At 41.0% G+C, this 20,086-nt stretch overlaps 1 protein-coding gene across 3 annotated transcripts in view; it reads left to right on the plus strand.

The window, feature by feature from the left end:
- Positions 1 to 20,086, plus strand: part of fbxo38 (F-box protein 38) — a 72,844-nt gene that overhangs the window by 14,027 nt on the left and 38,731 nt on the right. For all 3 annotated transcript variants that reach the window (XM_072590919.1, XM_072590920.1, XM_072590921.1), the window contains 3 exons: positions 1 to 94; positions 15,697 to 15,827; positions 16,065 to 16,235. In XM_072590919.1, the coding sequence (XP_072447020.1) occupies positions 1 to 94; positions 15,697 to 15,827; positions 16,065 to 16,235 (396 nt within the window). The remainder of the gene's footprint in view (positions 95 to 15,696; positions 15,828 to 16,064; positions 16,236 to 20,086) is intronic.

The raw sequence follows: 20,086 nt of genomic DNA on the forward strand, positions 1-20,086 counted from the left end.
GTGGTTTCAGAAATCTACATACTATTGTATTTGGAGCATGCAAAAATGCACTAGAAGTGGACCTTGGCTACCTCATTATCACTGCTGCTCGTAGGTGAGTTTATGCAATGTATGTCATAAATGCCTTGTAGGTGTATTAAATGAATTAGTTTGAATAAGATGCACCTATGGAAGACAGTGCCAGAGAGTACAACACCATAACAAATTTATCTCTAATTCGAATTTAAAGGTTAGCAAATACGTCTTGGATACAATGAGGGCAAAGAATATTCAAGTGATTGGTAGTGGGAAATATGATTTGTGTAGGGTCAGTTCCCAACAATTTATTTCTGTTTCAGTGCTGTTCTGATGTTTTATGTATAATTTTTGTTACATGCTTATAACCTCAAAGTAACTGTTTAGTTAACATATTATTCCAGCAAGTTGAAAGATTTGTGGAGTTGCATAGGATTCTCTTTGTATTGTTTAATTTCCTTCAGAAAATTGTAGCGAATATGTGAAAGAAAGAAAGAACTGTTAGTTTGCTTTGTGAAAGAACAGAACAGGATAGGTCCTTGGATAGTAAACAGACAAAGAAAAATGAAAGCTGAATGCCTACGTCAAGTCGTAGCTTACAAAAACAGAGATTGGAAAGACTTTGAGTATTAGGGGGTAAGAAGTTTCTGTACATTTAATGTTCATAATAAAAACAGTTGGGAAGCAAAGATGAGATTGAGCCTTATTTTCTGTTAAATTAGTTTTAAGCATGACTTGATACATTCTAGGAATTAGGTAATGCTAACTCAAATGTTATCATTACAGATTATGGTAATAGAATAAAATTGTTTAGGCCTCACCAAACCACTGGAATTTTGTCTTGTGTTGCATTTTCTTCTCTTGTCCCCCTTTAATACCACCGTCAATTGATTATCTAGTTAACCCACTACGTTACCATTGCTATTTGGAGTAATTCACTTGCATTAAAATGATCTTTTACAAGAAAAGAAAATTGGAACATTTTACCCAAAATATCTACGAGTACTGATCCTGAAGTTATCATCCCATATTATTGATTTTTCATTGAGTAGAAAAATTATTACGATTAGTCTTTGAACACTCCATTATTGAATAAGCAGAAATTTTCTTGAGTTAAATATTGGGAAACCAAAGTCATTTATGTTTTAAAAATCCCACCGCAAACTTTGTTTCCTAGCCATTGACTACATCCCTTTCTTTGTCCTCTAAATTTCCAAGGTGTTTTAAATATTAATGCCCTATTGATCCTATGCTATGGCATTTCAAATATTCCTCTAAATGCTACTTAATTATTGTGATAGTTCTGGATGTGAGTTTGCTCGCTGAGCTGGAAGGTACGGTTTAAGACATTTTGTCACCATACTAGGTAACTTAATCTGTGAGCCTCTGGTGAAGCCCTGGTGTAACGTCCCGCTTTCTATTTATATTTTGGGTTGGTGATGTCATTTCTGTTCTTTTTCTTAGAGGATCGTAGATGGGGGTCCAACTCGATGTATTTCTTGATAGAGTTCCATGCTTCTAGGAATTTTCATGTATGTCTCTATTTGGCTTTTCCTAGGATTGATGTATTTTCACAGTCAGTGGTGTCCTTTATCATATGTATCTAAGGATACTAATGATAGTGAGTCATATATCTTTTTGTGGCTCGTTGATGTTCATGTATCCTGGTGGCTAGTTTTCTGCCTGTTTGTCCAATGTAGTGCTTAATACAGTCCTTGCAAGGTATTTAGTAAATGATGTTCATTTTGCTTGTTGTCTGTATAGGGTCTTTTTAAGTTCAATGGCTACTGTTTAAGTGTGTTGGTTGGTTTGTGGGCTACCATGGTGCCAAGAGGTCTGAGTAGTCTGGCAATCATTTCAGAGATGTCTTTGATGTAGGGTAAAATGGCGTTTTGTCCGCTTATTTGATTTTATTTGTTTATTGGGTACCCGTTCTTCTTGAATACACTGTATAGGTGATTTTCTTCTGCTCTTAGTTCCTCTGTGCTGCAGTGTGTGGTGGCTCATTGAAGTAATGTCCTAATGCAGCTTTGTTTGAGGATGTTTGGATGACTGCTTCTGTAGTTCAGCATTTGGTCCGAATATGTTGTTTTCCCATAGACGCTGGTTTGAAGTTCCCCGTTGATTGTTCACTACTGTGACATCTAGGAATGGCAGTTTGTTGTTGTTTTCATCCTCTTGTGAATTTTATGCCAGCAAGGATGTTATTGATAGTCTTGAAGATTTCCTCTAATTTGTTACTTTTAGTAATGACAAAGGTGTCATCCACATAGGGCATCCAAAGTTTGGGTTGGTTGGTTAGCAGAGCTATTTGTTACTGCTTCTGCTAGGAAGCCTGATATCGGTGATCTCATGGGTATTCTGTTGTTTTGCCTTTAGGTCTTGTTATTGAAAGTGAAGTGGGTGGTGAGGCTTGACGATGTTGTCTTTATTGAAGTTGGCAGTGTCTGGTGTTTATGTTTTTGGTTTTTCTAATGGTATAGTCAATGTTTCTTTTGGCCAGGTTGATGTTGATGGATGTGAACAGGGTTGTTTTTGTCAAAGGAGACCATTATTTCATCATCTTCTATCTTGGTGTCTTTGGCTTTCAGGAATTCTTGAGTGGAGTGAATGGAGTGATGTGAGTCCTCTAAGTGTTTTAGTCTTTTGTGGAGTTTCTTGGCTAGTCTGTACATAGGTGTTCCAGGTAGTGAGACTGAGTCTAGCGGGGGGGTCCTGGTTTGTGAATTTTGGATAGTCTGTAGAAGCATTGTGTGTTAGATCAGTCTGATTTTATTTGTGCTGAGAGTGTGGTGCTGGAAAAGCGCAGCAGGTCAGGCAGCATCCAACGAGAAGGAGAATCGACATTTCGGGCATAAGCCCTTCTTCAGGAATGAGGAAGATGTGCCAAGCAGGCTAAGATCAGCTCTGATCTCCAGCATCTGCAGTCCTCACCTTTCTCCTAGTTGATTTTATTTGTTGTAAGTCTGTCTTGTTTAATTCTCCTGATTTCTTAGCTGTTTTTGTGTAAGGCTGTGATTTGGTTCTCTAGTTATGGCGTTGGGTCTCTCACCACTTGTTGGTAAGTGTCAGTATCTGCAAACAGTGCATTCGCTTTCTCGCAGTAATCTGTTTTGTTTAAAATGCCTTTCAAGCATCCGTTTGTCTGCAGGTAGCATTACCTTTTTGAGTCCTTCAAGTGCTTTCCTTGTGTGTTATGTGTTTCCTTCCCTTTTCTTGCTTAATGTTGGTGCATCTGTCTGTCTCGTGGTTTGCTGAGTTTACTCTGAGAGTTTGTTGGCTTTCAATGTTCATTCTGATGCTGATAAGAAATCTTTTTTGTCCATATTGCTGAAGTTGTAATTTTAATCTTCTTACTAGGACAGCTTTTTCAGTGTCTATTAGGGGTTGGTCTGATAAGTTTTTTTATCCAGACTTCTGTGTTGTTCTCTTGTGAGTTTGTCTAGTTTTTTTCTGCAGGTTTAGTTTTCTTCATTTTCTGTTTGTCACTGTCTAATGCCTGTGGCTCGTTGTACTGTGGTGTACTAAAATCTACTTGCCAATATTCTGTCCATCTGTTGTCCTGTAGTCTGTTCATGGTATGTCACGTTGGTAAGTAAAGTTTTTCTTTGGCATGAAACTTCCTGGTTTTAGTTACAGAGGACTCAACCAACCAGAAACCCTAGCCACTCTCCCCTACATCAAATACATCTCTGAAATGACTGCCAGACTACCCAGACCCCTTGGCAACATGGTAGTCCACAAGCCCACCAACACACTAAAACAGCAGCTAATGAACTTAAAAGACCCTATACAAACAGCAAGCAAAATGAATATCATTTACAAAATACCTTGCAAGGACTGTATTAAATACTACATTGGACAAACAGGCAGAATACTAGCCACCAGGATACATGAACATCAACAAGCCACAAAAAGACACTATCCACTATCACTAGTATCCTTACATATAGATGAGGAAGGACACGAGTTTGACTGGGATAACACATCCATCCTAGGACAAGCCAAACAGACACGCATGAGAATTCCTAGAAGTAAGGCATTTCAATTGGAACTCTATCAAACAAACACATCGATTTGGACCCCATCTACCATCCTCTGAGAAAAAGAACTGGAAATTACATCACCAAACCAAAGAAACCTAAGCACATAAATAGAAAGTGGGACATGACACCAGCGCTTCAACGGAGACTCACTGACATTACCCAGTATGGTAACGAAACGTCTGAAACTGAATCTTCCAACTCAGTGAGCAAACTCACATACAGAACCTCAACCTGAGCTACAAATCTTTTCAAAACTCGCTAATATTGTGATTGTTCCTGCCTCTGCCACTTTTCAAACAGTGTTCCAGATTCTCACTGCCTTCTGAGTGGAAAGATTCTCCCTTAAATGCTTTTGAAACCCCCTATTGTCCCATTCCCACCGCAGTCAAAGCAAAACGCTCAGAGACGCAATATAGTTTTATCTCCTTCATCTTTATTCCAGGCCCTGGAGGGAGAGAGAATGATCGCCCATGTGCACGGGGACATGAATTCTCTGTTTTCTCTCGAACTACAGGTTGTTAATGAATTATATAGTCACTTGCAGGGAGGAGCATCCAGAGAAGGCAACATTCATGCAGCCTTCTTGACCAGTCTTGCATGTGACATCATGTCAGAAGCTTTACTGAAGTCTATGTAGATTACATCAACTGTACCAACCTTAATAAAAAAAAGTACACACCAAGCCACTTCTTTGTAAAAACTCAATCAAACTGTCAGACATGACTTTCCCCTGATGAAACCAGGCTGACTATCCTTGATTAATTCTTGCCTGTCCAAGTGAAGGTTGATTTGTTCCTCAGAGTGATACCACATTAGCTGTCTTCCCCTCCATTTGCACCTCTGCTGTGGCCAGGAAGGATTTGAAAACATCTCCTTACTGCTTCCCACAGCAGTTAGCAATATACCTAATCTGGGCCTGGACATGTATCCAGTTTTAAGTCTTCGAAAATCGCTAATATTGCCTCTTCTTTGATTGTGATTTGTTCAAGTATATCTTAAGTCCTCTTCCCTGATATCAAAACCTGATCACCTTTGGCAGATAGGATTAGTTTAGAATGGCATAGTGGTTGTCACAGACATGGTGGGCCAAAAGACCTTTTCCTGCACTTTACTGCTCTATATGCTATAGTTAAGGCAAACTACTCATTTTAAAACCTCACCTACATTTTCCAGTTCCCCGCACAGTTTGGCACTTTGCTCTCCAATGGACCCTGCTTATCTTCTCACCCCTAATATACTTATAGCATGCCTTTTAGATTTTCTTTTATTTTATCCACTAATATTTTCATGCTCCCATGCATCTTGACCATCGGTACCCACCAAAACTTCCCAGTTCACTTTGGCTATATAACGTAGCTTGCTAACTCTCCATGGATGCTGTCTGACCGCTGTGATCCTTATCATTTGTTGTTTTCATTGCTGATTCTAGCATCTGCAGTTATTTACTCCCTTACGTTAAAATTAGCCTGCCTCCCACTCACTTTTATTCCTGGTCCATCTTTGTCTTTTTTCCATGACTGCCTTTATTCTTATTGTGTTATGATCACTGTTACTGAAATGTTCCCTCAATGATACTTACTCCTACTTGCCTAGCTTTGTTCTCTAAAATCAGATCTAACACAGATCGGACTTTGTACACGTTGGCTTGAAAAGCTTTCCTGGATATTTTTAAGAGCTCCCCCACACCCCCAAACCTTTCATTCTTTGTCCATCCCAGTTAATAGTGGAAAAGTTGAAATCCCTTCTCACATCATTTACTTCTCTCTGGAATTTGCCTACATGTTTGCCCTTGCATTTCTCTCTGACTGTTTGGTGGTCTACAGTACACTCCAACCTTGTGATTGAGTCCTTTTTTTTAAAGTGGTACCTGTGTCTGTCTCAATAAGGGGGAGGCCATGTTGACTGAATTGAGAAGGAATTTCATCACTTGCCCAGAATACTTGGGAGAGTCAATTATTGAGTATGTTCAAGACTGATTATGATTTCTAATGTTCTTTAAGGGATACGGGAATAGTGTGGGAAAATAATTTTGAAATTACTCAGCCTTGATCTCAATGGTTGGAGCAGGCTCAAAGGGCTGGATGGCACATTCCTACTTCTGTTTTATGTCATTGTAAAGATAATGTCTTGTCTTTTCTATATTTTTGATTGTGGACTGAAATGAGAAAAGAACTATTTTTAAATAACCAGGATTGCTGGAGGTTTGCTGTATATTTTGGATGCAAGTAGCCTGATGCTGACTGAAAATTTTGCACTGCTGCTGCTTTTAGTAGTATTTTGAAGTGTAATTTGCAGATGAACTGGAGCTGGTACATGTCGCTGATTGGCCTGTGGACTAATAGCCAATTATTGTTGGCAAAGGTTTTCTGCCTGTTTGCAGCAATGTAATTGGTTCTCAGATAACTGAGTAGCTTGAGGCTGTGAACCAGATGCAGAAAAAACTTCTATTATCTCGAGTTTGTTTTTTCTCCAGCAGTTGCTGTAAGATTGGATTTTTAATTAATAAGTCAGAGGCGTTTTATGAATGAGACTGCCACAGTGTGCTGTTGCAAACCAGTGCAAGCAATTAGAAGGGGAAGGCCGCAAAGCACCATTCTGGTCAGCACAAGATCCTATGAACAGAGACAACTGAACTGTTTTCTCAGTTTTCCTTCTCATTACACCCTCCTTATTCTTGTGCATGTATGTATAAGGAGTTTATAAGGTGTTTAGTGTTTTAACTAATAGCTGTATGATAGTTCAGTTGTTTCACAATAGGTAGAATTTTATTACATGTAATAACTAGTAATTTTTAAGTACAGAAAATTGGTCCATGCTTTTTGTCAACCTGGAACTAAGATGACAGGTAACTTGGGGAAAGTTGCAAACGTTTCACAATCTTCAAATTTTCTGACAATGTTGAGAATAGCGGGGCTTGACTTCCAGCAAGCTGTCCCAGTAAGGCGTAGCATTATGAATGATGTAGACACCTGGTGATGTTCTTACCAAAAAAGGAAATAAGATAGGGTCTTGGTTTTGCATCTGGATGTCTGTCAATTAGACAGGAGTGAAGGCTTTTCCCTTTTTTGTTAAGAGTTCCAAGATGAAATTTGCAAGAAAGGTGATGGTTGGTACGTAGGGGAGATTCGGTAGTTGAGTGGAGGTGGTAAGAGATGGGCATTGAGTTGGGGTTATAGCTGCCTTTGTATGGTCAGTGTGAAAAGTTCCTCGTCATTAGCACATGGATTGTGGCATTGACTTCAGGTTCTGGACGTCACTGCCATGCATGGATCAGAGAGGCCTGTGCATCCAGAAAGAAAATGAGAGGGAATTCTAATTGGGGATCAGTTTTGTAGCTAGCCAATAGTTAAAGCAAATTTTAGTCCCATTGATATTTCCTAGGTAACTAATTGGAAGTTAGATTCAGAGACTGGTGGGTTCTAACTGAATTGTGAACTCATTGGAAGTTTCTACATGCTGGAAAATTAGCCTTCAGATGTTTAAATTTCATGAGTAATTGCAGTATAATCATTGCATTGGAACTTCCGAGAGGTCCCTGAATCTTTTGAGGTCTGATTTGACCTCCAGCTATTTGAAGATTTGGGTATACCCTTTAAATGTCTGTGAGGCATGGTTAAGCTTCATTAGGCTTCAGAGCAAAGATTGTCATTTTGGGAAGAACACTTCATGAAATAATTGTATAAAAGATTACCTTAATTTCATTTGGCGATCCTCTGATTAGTGCTTGCTCCAAGGCGTGCTTTATATGATCTGGCTTCTAAACCTAACTTGTATAGGTTCTTGAAGAAGGAGACTGTCTGCTTTCTTGGAAAATGTTCCTGCGACCATGATCGTTTCCCTCTTTTCATGGAAGCAATGGAATCATTCGTACTAGTGTAGAATAGAGGATTTGATGAAATTATGAAATTTCAAAATGCCCTGATGCTGTGTACATTGCGACAATGCAATGAAAAGATTAAAAACAGGCAGAGGATGAGGTCACCTTTTTAGTGGATCTTTAAAGTAGGAAGCAAAATTGAAACAGTAATGACAGACAAACATGTCCCAGGAATGTCTAATGAACAAACTTAAAAGTATCATCAGTAAACATTGCAAAACAGAATAGTCAGGACCTCAGAACTAATCAATAACAGAATAAAGATAGTGATAATTCTGAAAATATTGTACTGCTCACAGGAAATTTAATGCTTTGATGAATCGGTTGTTTGTGGACTCTTGTCTGGTGCTGCACTTGATCTTTGACAGTACATGGAATACATTTTTTTTATTCCTCCATGGAATGTGGGCATCACTGCTAGGCCGGCATTTATTGCCCATTCTCAAGTTGTCCTTGTGGTGGTGAACTGTCATCTTGAACCACTATAATCCATTTGGTGTAGGCAAACCCACAATGATTGATTAAATTTGTTACCTTGATGTATTAAGTGTTAAGATTGATGTGACATTTAAAAAAAAGTATCCCTTAGTTTTTGGCAATGGCAACATATTGAGGCCACTGAAGTGTTGTATTTCCATGTAAGTTAGCTGGAGTAAGTAAGTACTGATATAGATTCTTGCTAATGTTATACCTTGCCTTTGAATAAATCCTTGATTGAAAAAGACACAAATTAAACTGAGATCACAAGGCAACTGATTTAGAAAGGCAGTGGTTTTGCAGTTTACCTAATCAGGGTATCTCCTTAACAAAACCTCAGTTTCTTTTCATTGGTTCAGTGGTTAGCAATGCTGCCTCATAGTGCCAGGGACCTGGGTTTGATTCCAGCCTCAGGTGACTGTGCAAGCTCCACAAAGACATTCTCTCCGTGTCTGTTTGGGTTTCCTCCGAATGCTCCGGTTTCCTCCCAAAGTCCACAGATGTGCAAAATAGGTGATTTGGCCAAACTAAATTGCCCATAGTATCTAGGGATGTGCAGGTTAGTTGCATTAGCTCGGGGAAATGTAGAGCAATAGGGTAGGGGAATTTGTGGGATAATCTTAGGGTTGGTGTGGACTTGTAGGGCTAAAATGGCCTATTTCCACACTGTAGGGATCCTAACCAAAAGTAGTAATGACATCAGGTAATAAGAACAAGAAAGGAAAAAGAGCCATCATATTGAAGTTGTGTAGGAATTTCCTTGCCCTACTTGGCAAACAGCAAGCAAAGTAGCAGGTTAGTGACAAGTACACCAAGCTGTCGAGCTGTTGTGCGAATAGGGGATGAAAAGAAGGAAGTGACTACATTCTCTACAATCTTTCTATGATGATAGATCTCAAGGACGAGATCATTATTAGGGAGAAAGTCATGGAAAAACAGAGTGCAGATCTAGGCGACCCAGTGAGAAATTTTGAAGCAGAATTTGCAGTGATTTGAGAGCCATGTGAAATATGTATGTCATGAATATTCTTTTCAGGAATAGACTCACTATGATTGATAAAATTGTGAAAACTCATCTAAGCCGTAATCTGCAAGTTGACAACTTCCTTAGTATAGGCAATTCATGCAAAAAGTTCACTCCAAATGTTTGAAAGATATAGCTCCCATCAGTTAGTCTATACAAAACCCAAATTGCCTCCTGGACTATGTGGTAGCCTTTCAGTTTTAAAAGGTATCATTTTCTGATTAGTACCACCCTTTCTGAATGTTTGAATGTTTACTGTGCAGAGAGATGGGCTTTCATCAAAGCTGAGGTATGTGATAATACTGAGAGCTTTGAGACATCGTATAAGCTTGACTGAAACAGAATGTAATTAGTGAGATTTGGTGTATTACAAAATGTTCATAGGAAGTGGAAAAGCCTCTGGATGAGGTAGTGGATCATTATGGTAAAACTGTACTTGTTAAATATTGCGATCAAATTGTTCAACTTTGTTCATCATGATTAAGCGGAATTAATTCTGTGCAGCTGACAAGTGAACAAAGTCCCCTGTACCTGCTGAATGGCTATTTAGTGTAAGATAAGTGATTTATGATGCACAGGGCCAAGCTATCACATCCGCAGGCCAGTTACCCAATAGAGTCAAGTTAGTGGCGATGTGCAACAATTGTGGAACCTGCAGGAAAAAGTGCTGACAAGTTTAAACATTGAATGCTCAACTTGATGGCTCAAAACTGAGGTCCATAAACAACCAGAATAAGTTGAGAGTGCAGAGTAAGATAATGTACTGTGTGTGGAGAAAGTGGGTATGGAAGTGCTTTTTGCATCAGAAACCATCATGTACCAGAGAAGAAACTCCAATAAAGTTTTACCATCTAGACTTTACACACGCAATTAGACTTGAATGTGAAAAGAATTGTGTAAATGGTGCTTAAGGTTAATGTGAAGTTAACTGCTGAAAGATTTGAAGGGCGACTGGATTGTGCCTCATTTCATAGTTGCATAGATCAGATAACAAAGGCTGTGTTTCTCCTGAGTAATATTTTTCAGAGAGCTATTTCTGCAACCACCCAAAGAAGCAAATGGAAAGCTAGCACAAATGTCCAAGAATTAAACAATGATTCCAGTGCATTTTTTTATTATTGGAGAGATCGGTTTTGCTGAAAATGGGTGGTGTTGAACTAAAGGTGTTTCTTATTTTGGCATTCTGTCAAATGTTTTTGGCAAACTTTTAGATCTCTTCACGATGCATGACTTCTGGAAGTACTGCTGAATGAGAAATGTTATTGTTTAATTTAAAATTAGGTATCATGCTCATAATTTATTTAAATATGTTGGTTTAGATGATTAACAGAGGAAATCTGGGATAACTTTAAATGGATATTCTGATTTACTGTTACTTCCATCCTGATTGATCATACTATGGTGTCAAAGATGATAACTCAAAGAAAAAGTAGAAACCTAAAGCTTAATTGATTTGTGTAATCAGGTTTGAACATGGCTTCCCATAGTAGAGATTGGGAGCCCAATTGGGTTTGCAGGCTGAAAGTTTGAATTTGGAGGCTCCAAGGCAACCATGCACCCCTGAACTCTCACCGGTTGCAACCGTTCTGGAACCTTGAAGTGGGGTCATGGCAGAAAATGATTTGGCATGGAGTAGGCCAAATGCCCCATTACCCTCCCTATGACTTATAAGTATCTTGCCTCGCATTGAAGAAATCTGGTACAAACTTGAACCAGGACCTAATCAAAAGATTAAAAAAACTGAAATGAAAGCACATGTTTTTGGAAAAGCTGAGCAGGTCTGGCAACATCCGTGAAGAGAAATCAAAGTTAACGTTTCTGGTCTGATACCCTTCCTCAGAACTGATAGTAGGTAGGAAAATGCCAGTTTATGTGCAGGAGATAGGGGGATAAGGATTAAACATTAGGGAGGGATAGAGCCCAAAGGGAGAGAAGAACAGTTGGACAGATAAAGGAGTCAATAATCTAGCGAGGAGGGTGAATAGCTGTTAATGGAGATTATTAGACGCTAACAATAATGTGGAGGTGTTGGATTGGGGTAGGAAAGTTTAAAAATCACACACCAGGTTATAGTCAAACCGGTTTATTTGGAAGTACAGAGGAACCTTGATTATCTGAAGGACATGAGTGGACAGTATTTCATTCGGTTAATCGGAGTGCTGCTCCTTCATCAGGTAGCTAGTAGCTACCTGACAAAGGAGCAGTGGTTCGAAAGCTTGCACTTCCAAATAAACCTGTTAGACCATAACCTGGCATTGAGTGGTTTTTAACTTGGCTAGCAATAGGTGGTGTGTAATGACAGATTATGTAATAACAAGACCTGGTGTGTATAGTGTGGGGCTAGGACAAGGGGGAGTTGACGCCCTAAAATTTATTGAATTTGATAGAGTCCAGAGGGCTGCAGGATCACCAAATGGAAAATGAGGTGTTGGTCTTTCACTGTGCGCTGGCTTCGCTGAAGCACTGCAGCAAATATGAGGCACAGATGTTTTCCAGGGAACAAGGTGGTATGTTAAAGTGGCAAGCTCTCGGGGTTTATTTTGTGGGCAGAACCTGGATGTTCTGCAAAGTGGTCACCCAGTCTCTGCTTTGTTTTCTCTAATGTAGAGGAAACCACATTGTGGGTAGCAAATGCAGTAGATTAGTTTGGGAGAAGTACAGGTAAAGTGCTGCTTCACCTGCAAGGTATATTTGGGACCTTGGATACTGAGGAGGGAGGAGGTAAATGGAATATAGTCAGGCCTACTGGCCTGATCAAAGGATACTGGTTGCTTTTGTCCTCTGTCTATATTTATAAATGCAAGGAACCTACTTTTTTTTTAGAATCTTTAATTTGGCCTGCCATGTTTTAAAGGCTTGCGAACATAGATCCCAGGTGTCTGTATCCTCCACCTTGTCTTTAAATTTTTACAAGTTTAAATTGTCTCATTCTTGCCATCAAATTAATCACTTCACACATTTTATCTGCCACATTGGTCTTCCTGACACATGTCTATGTATCACCATTTGTTACATTGAGTTTTGTTTCATCAAACTTTTAAAGTTTTATATCCTGTATGCTCAAGTATACTTCATAAATATCAGAAAAGGCAGTGGACTTGCACAAATTACCCAGGAGAGACAGCACAACACATTTTCTGAATAGCAATTTGTTTGCTTTCTGTTCTTGAGCTAATTTTGTTTCATGCAGCAACTGCTCCTTTAATCTCAAGGCTACATCTATTATAGAACATAGAACAATACAGCACAGAACAGGCCCTTCGGCCCACGATGTTGTGCCGAACTTCTATCCTAGATTAAGCACCCATCCATGTACCTATCCAAATGCCGCTTAAAGGTCGCCAATCAATCTGACTCTACCACTCCCTCGGGCAGCGCATTCCATGCCCCCACCACTCTCTGGGTAAAGAACCCACCCCTGACATCTCCCCTATACCTTCCACCCTTCACCTTAAATTTATGTCCCCTTGTAACACTCTGTTGTACCCGGGGAAAAAGTTTCTGACTGTCTACTCTATCTATTCCTCTGATCATCTTATAAACCTCGATCAAGTCACCCCTCATCCTTCGCCGTTCCAACGAGAAAAGGCCGAGAACTCTCAACCTATCCTCGTACGACCTACTCTCCATTCCAGGCAACATCCTGGTAAATCTTCTCTGCACCCTCTCCAAAGCTTCCACATCTTTCCTAAAGTGAGGCGACCAGAACTGCACACAGTACTCCAAATGTGGCCTAACCAAAGTCCTGTACAGCTGCAACATCACCTCACGACTCTTGAATTCAATCCCTCTGCTAATGAACGATAATACTCCATAGGCCTTCTTACAAACTCTATCCACCTGAGTGGCAACCTTCAAAGATCTATGTACATAGACCCCAAGATCCCTCTGTTCCTCCACCTGACCAAGAACCCTACCATTAACCCTGTATTCCGCATTCTTATTTGTTCTTCCAAAATGGACAACCTCACACTTGGCAGGGTTGAACTCCATCTGCCACTCCTCAGCCCAGCTCTGCATCATATCTAAGTCCCTCTGCAGCCGACAACAGCCCTCCTCACTGTCCACAACTCCACCTATCTTTGTATCATCTGCAAATTTACTGACCCACCCTTCGACTCCCTCCTCTAAGTCATTAATAAAAATTACAAACAGCAGAGGACCCAGAACTGATCCCTGCGGAACTCCACTTGTAACTGGACTCCATGCTGAATATTTACCATCTACCACCACTCTCTGACTTCGACCGGTTAGCCAGTTTTCTATCCAATTGGCCAAATTTCCCTCTATCCCATGCCTCCTGACTTTCCGCATAAGCCTACCATGGGGAACCTTATCAAATGCCTTACTAAAATCCATGTACACTACATCCACTGCTCTACCCTCATCCACATGCTTGGTCACCTCCTCAAAGAATTCAATAAGACTTGTAAGGCAAGACCTACCCTTCACAAATCCGTGCTGGCTGTCCCTAATCAAGCAGTGTCTTTCCAGATACTCGTAAATCCTATCCCTCAGTACCCTTTCCATTACTTTGCCTACCACAGAAGTAAGACTAACTGGCCTGTAATTCCCGGGGTTATCCCTATTCCCTTTTTTGAACAGGGGCACAACATTCGCTACTCTCCAGTCCCCTGGTACCACCCCAGTTGCCAGTGAAGACGAGAAGATCATTGCCAACGGTACTGCAATTTCCTCTCTTGCTTCCCACATAATCCTAGGATATATCCCGTCAGGCCCGGGGGACTTGTCTATCCTCAAGTTGTTCAAAATGTCCAACACATCTTCCTTCCTAACAGGTATCTCTTCTAGCTTATCAGTCTGTTTCACACTCTCCTCTTCAACAATACGGTCCCTCTCGTTCGTAAATACTGAAGAGAAGTACTTGTTCAAGACCTCTCCTATCTCTTCCGACTCAATACACAGTCTCCCACCACTGTCCTTGATCGGACCTACCCTCGTTCTCGTCATTCTCAGGTTTCTCACATACGCATAGAATGCCTTGGGGTTATCCTTGATCCTATCCGCCAGGGATTTTTCATGCCCTCTCTTAGCTCTCCTAATCCCTTTCTTCAGGTCCCTTCTGGCTATCCTGTATCCCTCCACTGCTCTGTCTGAACCTTGTTTCCTCAACCTTATGTAAGCCTCCTTCTTCCTCTTTACTAGACATTCAACCTCCCTCGTCAACCAAGGCTCCCTCACACGACCATTTCTTTCCTGCCTGATAGGTACATACATATCAAGGACACGTCGTATCTACTCCTTGAAAAAGTCCCACATTTCCACCACATCCTTCCCTGACAGCCTATGCTCCCAACGTATGCTCCTCAAATCCTGTCTTACAGCATCGTAATTTCCCTTCCCCCAAAATTATGTACTACTTTATTATAGTGGTTCTCAAATTATCCATCAGTACCCTCAAGTGTAGGCTCATGGCTGGTCCAAAATGTCAGTCACTGACAATGAAGTGCTGTTGCTGAGGCCATATAGGGAACCAGACAAGAACCCCCATTCTCTCTACTGCGGTAGAGGCATACTTTGACAGGCTCCCCCTGTGCATGGCAAGACTTGTAATAAGTGCAAGCAACAACACTGTAGTTTTATAAATAATGTTATTGTTAGTTTTATTAAATTAATATGAATGCACAATAATTGTTTATCAGAATTATTTTCTAATTTTATTACATTTTTAGAATATTTCAAGTAAGTGCGCCTCTAATGAGATTTTACCCAGTAGAGAGTAAAGGCAGGTGAGAGAGGATTTGTAGGGTCTTTTGCTCAAGTGCTTTATTGGCAACTTGGTTTTGAGAGCTGCTGCTTTAGTAAAAATTTTGATGGTATTGTGCACAATTTAAATCTCTCTGAAGCCTTTCAACATTTTGAACATTTGAGAATATTTCCAAAATGAATGAAAGAGCTTAAATGCTCATTTTGTAGCTTTGTACATCAGTGAAAACAATGAGGTTTTTGTTTAATATGCAAGATTGCATATTTAAGGGAATTACAATGAGGACTGGCATAATCAAGACTCCCCAAATATTGGATATATGCAGCAACATGAAAGGAAAATGATGGCAGTAGGAAGAGTGTATAATTTTATCTCAGGACAGGAAGACAAATAAGCATGGCAATGTTTGTGACCTTTGTCCTTTTGAAAATCTGGTAGATTCTTATTTGTAGAAATGGGAGTATGCAAGTATATTTTTAAGAAGTCAGTAACCTGACAATTTTGAGCTGTTCTGTTCTACTTGCTTTAGGTTACATGAAGTTCGTATTCAACCTTCGCTAACCAAAGATGGTGTTTTCTCAGCACTAAAAATGGCAGAGCTGGAATTTCCCCAGTTTGAAACCCTGCACCTTGGATATGTTGATGAATTTCTATTGCAATGTAAGAATCTGAAATTATCTACTTTTTAAAACTGGCACTTCAATGGTGTGATTCAGAACAGAGCTGTTCACCAATGGTGCATAATTCAGTTAAATTGACTATCGTGCCAATGGTTCTTTTATGGGTTTTCGGTTTAACATAATAAACATGGATATTAAACACATGGAAGTAAAAAAAAAATTGATTTCCAACTATGCTAGTTTACGATTTACTAATGCATATTTTCTCTATTTCCAGGTAAGATGACAAATGCTGAATTAGTGAAGCATGGTTTGGCAGATGTGGTTGAGAATCCTGGTATTATTACAGACATTGGGATGAAAGCCGTAAATGAAGTATTTCCTTGTATCAAATACCTAGTTATTTATAACTGTCCCCATTTGCACAATGCACATAACTGGATAACAGGTACAGCAGTTTTTTTTGTCTTTAGTTAAGTGTTAAATAGAAATATTTGTTTTTGTATATGTTACTTAGGCTGCAATAGTTTGAACTCATGGAAGATTATGCAGTAGAACTTGCAAGAGGTGATCGGTGATATGGAATAGAGTTGTTACTCAGTTCAGTCATTTTGACGCATGTTTATTGCTAAATTTAAGATAGTTCCCAAATAATATGCATATCTATTTGAAGCTGTTTGCAAAATTATGATTTTAAAATTGAATGATGATGAATTCCATGAAGAGAGGCTTTCATTCCTGTTATACCCCCTTGTGTTTCAAATATTACAGCTTTTTAAAAAAAAGCAAGTTGTGCATTTATTTTGAAGTGTGGTGACTAATGTTGGCAAACATTTAATGATCATAACAAAGAAATATGGTTTCCTTCCTCAGCATTTTGAAAAAAAGCAAATCATAGTTATTTATTGCATAATCTCTGTATAGATCAAAATTCAAACTGTAGTGCCAGTAATGCAAGAATGAGAGTTGAAGTTCATTGTAGATGTGCATGATGTCAATTAAGTTTATTTGTGGATTTAAATCAGGTGCTTAACCTTGAGATCCTTAAGTATTTGTAGGGGATTCCAAACATGGCCAATAACAGCTTTTCTTTCATCCGTCATCCCCTGACCAATATTTACCAACTTATCACTTCAGGATTAGATGGAACCAATTTTTTTTGGGCTGCTTAGCTGGCCATTTCTTTATCCCTGTTGCTGCTACTTCAGCCTCATTCTTCAGTAATCCAAAGTTCACACCTGCCTTTCTCTCAGCTTTTTATATGTGTAATCAAAATCTTTAATATTACTAGCTATCTTACCCTGCGATGTCATTGACCCCCCCCCCCCCCCCGCCATTGTTTTTTTTTAGTTATTATCTGCTGATTTGTAAAGGCTTCCCAACCTTCTGGCTTCCTACTGATCTTCACATTATACATCACCAAATCCAGAATAGCTTGTTCCCTCATGGGTTTTGCTATAAGCTACTCCAAAAAAATCTCATAGACATTCCACAAATTTCTTTTCTTGAGATTTGCAACCAGCCTGATTTTCCCAGTCCAGCTTAATGTTGAAGTCCCTCATAATTATTGTAATAGTGCATTTCATGCATGCCTTCTGATCTGCTGATTTATTCCCCACATCTTGGCTACTGGGGTATGGCGGTAAACACTTCTGCTAATTAAACCAAACACAGAAAAGCTCACCTTTCTTCTTACTCTGTTAAAGTGTGAGTGACAGAGAGCCTTCGCTACCAAAATTCCACTATTAAAGAAAAAATATCAATTTTATTCTTTAACTCTTAAAGTGAATATTAACCAACAACTATTTACAAATCTACGCCTCCTTTTCTCTGAAAGGTTTGTTATCTACTTCCCACTCTAATACTATGCTGATCCAATAAAAGCCCCAATTAAAATTACAGCTACTTAATTTTCAGACAGTGGCTGTTGTCTCCAGTGTCTGCCTTCCTCTGTTTGTAGATCTCCCTGCATTGTCTTTGGTCTTCTGCTGCAAAGATGTTTTTAATTCATTCACTGGATGAGGGTGTCAGTGGCTAGGTCAACATTTATTGCCCATTCCTAATTGCCCAGGAGGCAGTTAAAGCTCGACAGCATTGCTATGCATTGGAGTCACAGGTTGGTCAACCTAGGCAAAAGTAAGGACTGCAGATGCTGGAAATCAGTCTAGATTAAAGTGGTGCTGGAAAAGCACAGCCAGTCAGGCAGCATCCGAGGAACAGGAAAATCGACGTTTTGGGCCAAAGCCCTTCATCAGGACTGAAGGCAGGGAGACTCCAGGGTGGAAAGATACATGAAAGGGGGGTGGGGTTGGGGAGAAGGTAGCAAAGAGTACAATAGTTGGATGAGGGTGGGGATGAAAGTGATATGTCAGAGAGGAGGATGGAGCGGATAAGTGGGAAGGAAGATTGGCAGGTAGGACCTGTCATGAGGATGGTGCTGAGCTGGAAGGTTGGAACTGGGGTAAGGTAGGGGGAGGGGAGTTAAAGAAACTGGTGAAGTCCACATTGATGTCCTGGGTTGGAAAATGAAGCGTTCTTCCTCCAGACGTCAGGTGGTGAGGGAATGGCTGTGGAGGAGGCTCAGGACCTGTATGATCTCGGCCGAGGGGGAGTTGAAATGTTGGGCCACAGGGCAGTGGGGTTGATTGGTGCGGGTGTCCTGGAGGTGTTCCCTAAAGCGCTGTACGCGAAGACGTCCAGTCTCCCAATGTAGAGGAGACCGCATCGGGAGCAATGGATACAATAAATGACATTGATGGATGTGGAAGGCTCCTTTGGGGCCTTGGATGGAGGTGAGGGAGGAGGTGTGGGTGCAGGTTTTGCAATTCCTGCGGTGCCAGGAGGGGAGGGTGGGTTGCTGAGGGGCGTGGACCTGACCAGGTAGTCACGGAGGGAACGGTCTCTGTGGAAAGCGGAAAAGGGTGGGGAGGGAAATATATCTCTGGTGGTGAGGTCCATTTGGAGGTGGCAGAAATGTTGGCAAATGATGCGATTTATGCGAAGGTCGGTAGGGTGGACGATGAGGACCGGTGGGGGGGATCTGTCCTTGTTACGGTTGGCGGGGTGGGGTTTGAGTGTGGAAATGCAGGATGTGAATGAGACGTGTTGGAGGGCATTTTCAACCACGTGGGAAGGGAAATTGCAGTCTCTAAAGAAGGAGGACATCTGGAGTGTTCTGTGAACGAGTCCTCCTGGGAGCAGAAACAGCAGAGGTGGAGGAATTAGGAATACAGGATAGCATTTTTGCAGGAGTTAGGGTGGGAAGAGGTGTAATCCAGGTAGCTGTGGGAGTCAGTGGGTTTGTCAAAAATGTCAGTGTTCAGTCAGTCTTCATTGATGGAGATGAAAAGGCCCAGGAAGGGGAGGGAGGTGTCAGAGAATCTAAGGTTGGGGTGGAATGTGTTAGTGAAGTTAATGAACTGCTCAACCTCCCCTCAGGAGCATGAGGTGGCGCCGATGCAATAATCAGTGTAGCGGAGGAAGAGGTGGAGAGTGGTGCTGGCGTAACTACGGGCGATGGACTGTTCTATGTAGCTGACAAAGAGACAGGCATAGCTGGGGCCCATATGGGTGCCCGTGGCCATGCCTTTGGTCTAAAGGAAGTGGGAGGATTCAAAAGAGAAATTGTTCAGGGTGAGGACCAGTTCAACCAAACGAATGAGTGTCGGTGGAAGGGTACTTTTGAGGACGTCGGGAGAGGAAGAAACTGAGGCCTGGAGGCCCTGTTCATGGCGGATGGAGGTGTAGAGGGATTCGAAGTCCATGGTGAAGATGAGGCGTTGGAGAAGTCTTGGAAGCAGAAGTCTTGGAGGAGGTAGAAGGCGTGGGTGGTGTCCCGAACGTATGTGGGGAGTTTCTGGAATGGGGGGATAGGACAGTATCGAGGCAAGTCGAGATGAATTTGGTGGGGCAGAAGCATGCTGAGACAATGGGTCGGCCAGGGTGGTCAAGCTTGTGAATCATGAAAAAGGGGGTAGAATCGGGCGGTGCAGGGTTCCCAGACTCTGAGGTTGGAAACTGGGTGGGAGATCTCCTCGTGAGGTGATGAGGCTGTGTGCTTTCCACATCCATCAAAGTTTCACCTGCACATCAACCAATATCATTTATTGTATCCAGTGTGGCTACCTCTACATTGGGGAGACTGGATGCCTTCTCGCAGAGCGCTTTAGGGAACATCTCCGAGACACCCGCACCAATCAACCTCCCATCCTGTGGCCCAACATTTCAACTCCCCCTCCCATTCAGCCGAGGACATGCAGGTCCTGGGCCACCTCCACCGCCATTCCATCACCACCCGAC

This window comes from Chiloscyllium punctatum, chromosome 20 (genome assembly GCF_047496795.1).
Source record: "Chiloscyllium punctatum isolate Juve2018m chromosome 20, sChiPun1.3, whole genome shotgun sequence".
NCBI lineage: Eukaryota > Metazoa > Chordata > Chondrichthyes > Orectolobiformes > Hemiscylliidae > Chiloscyllium > Chiloscyllium punctatum.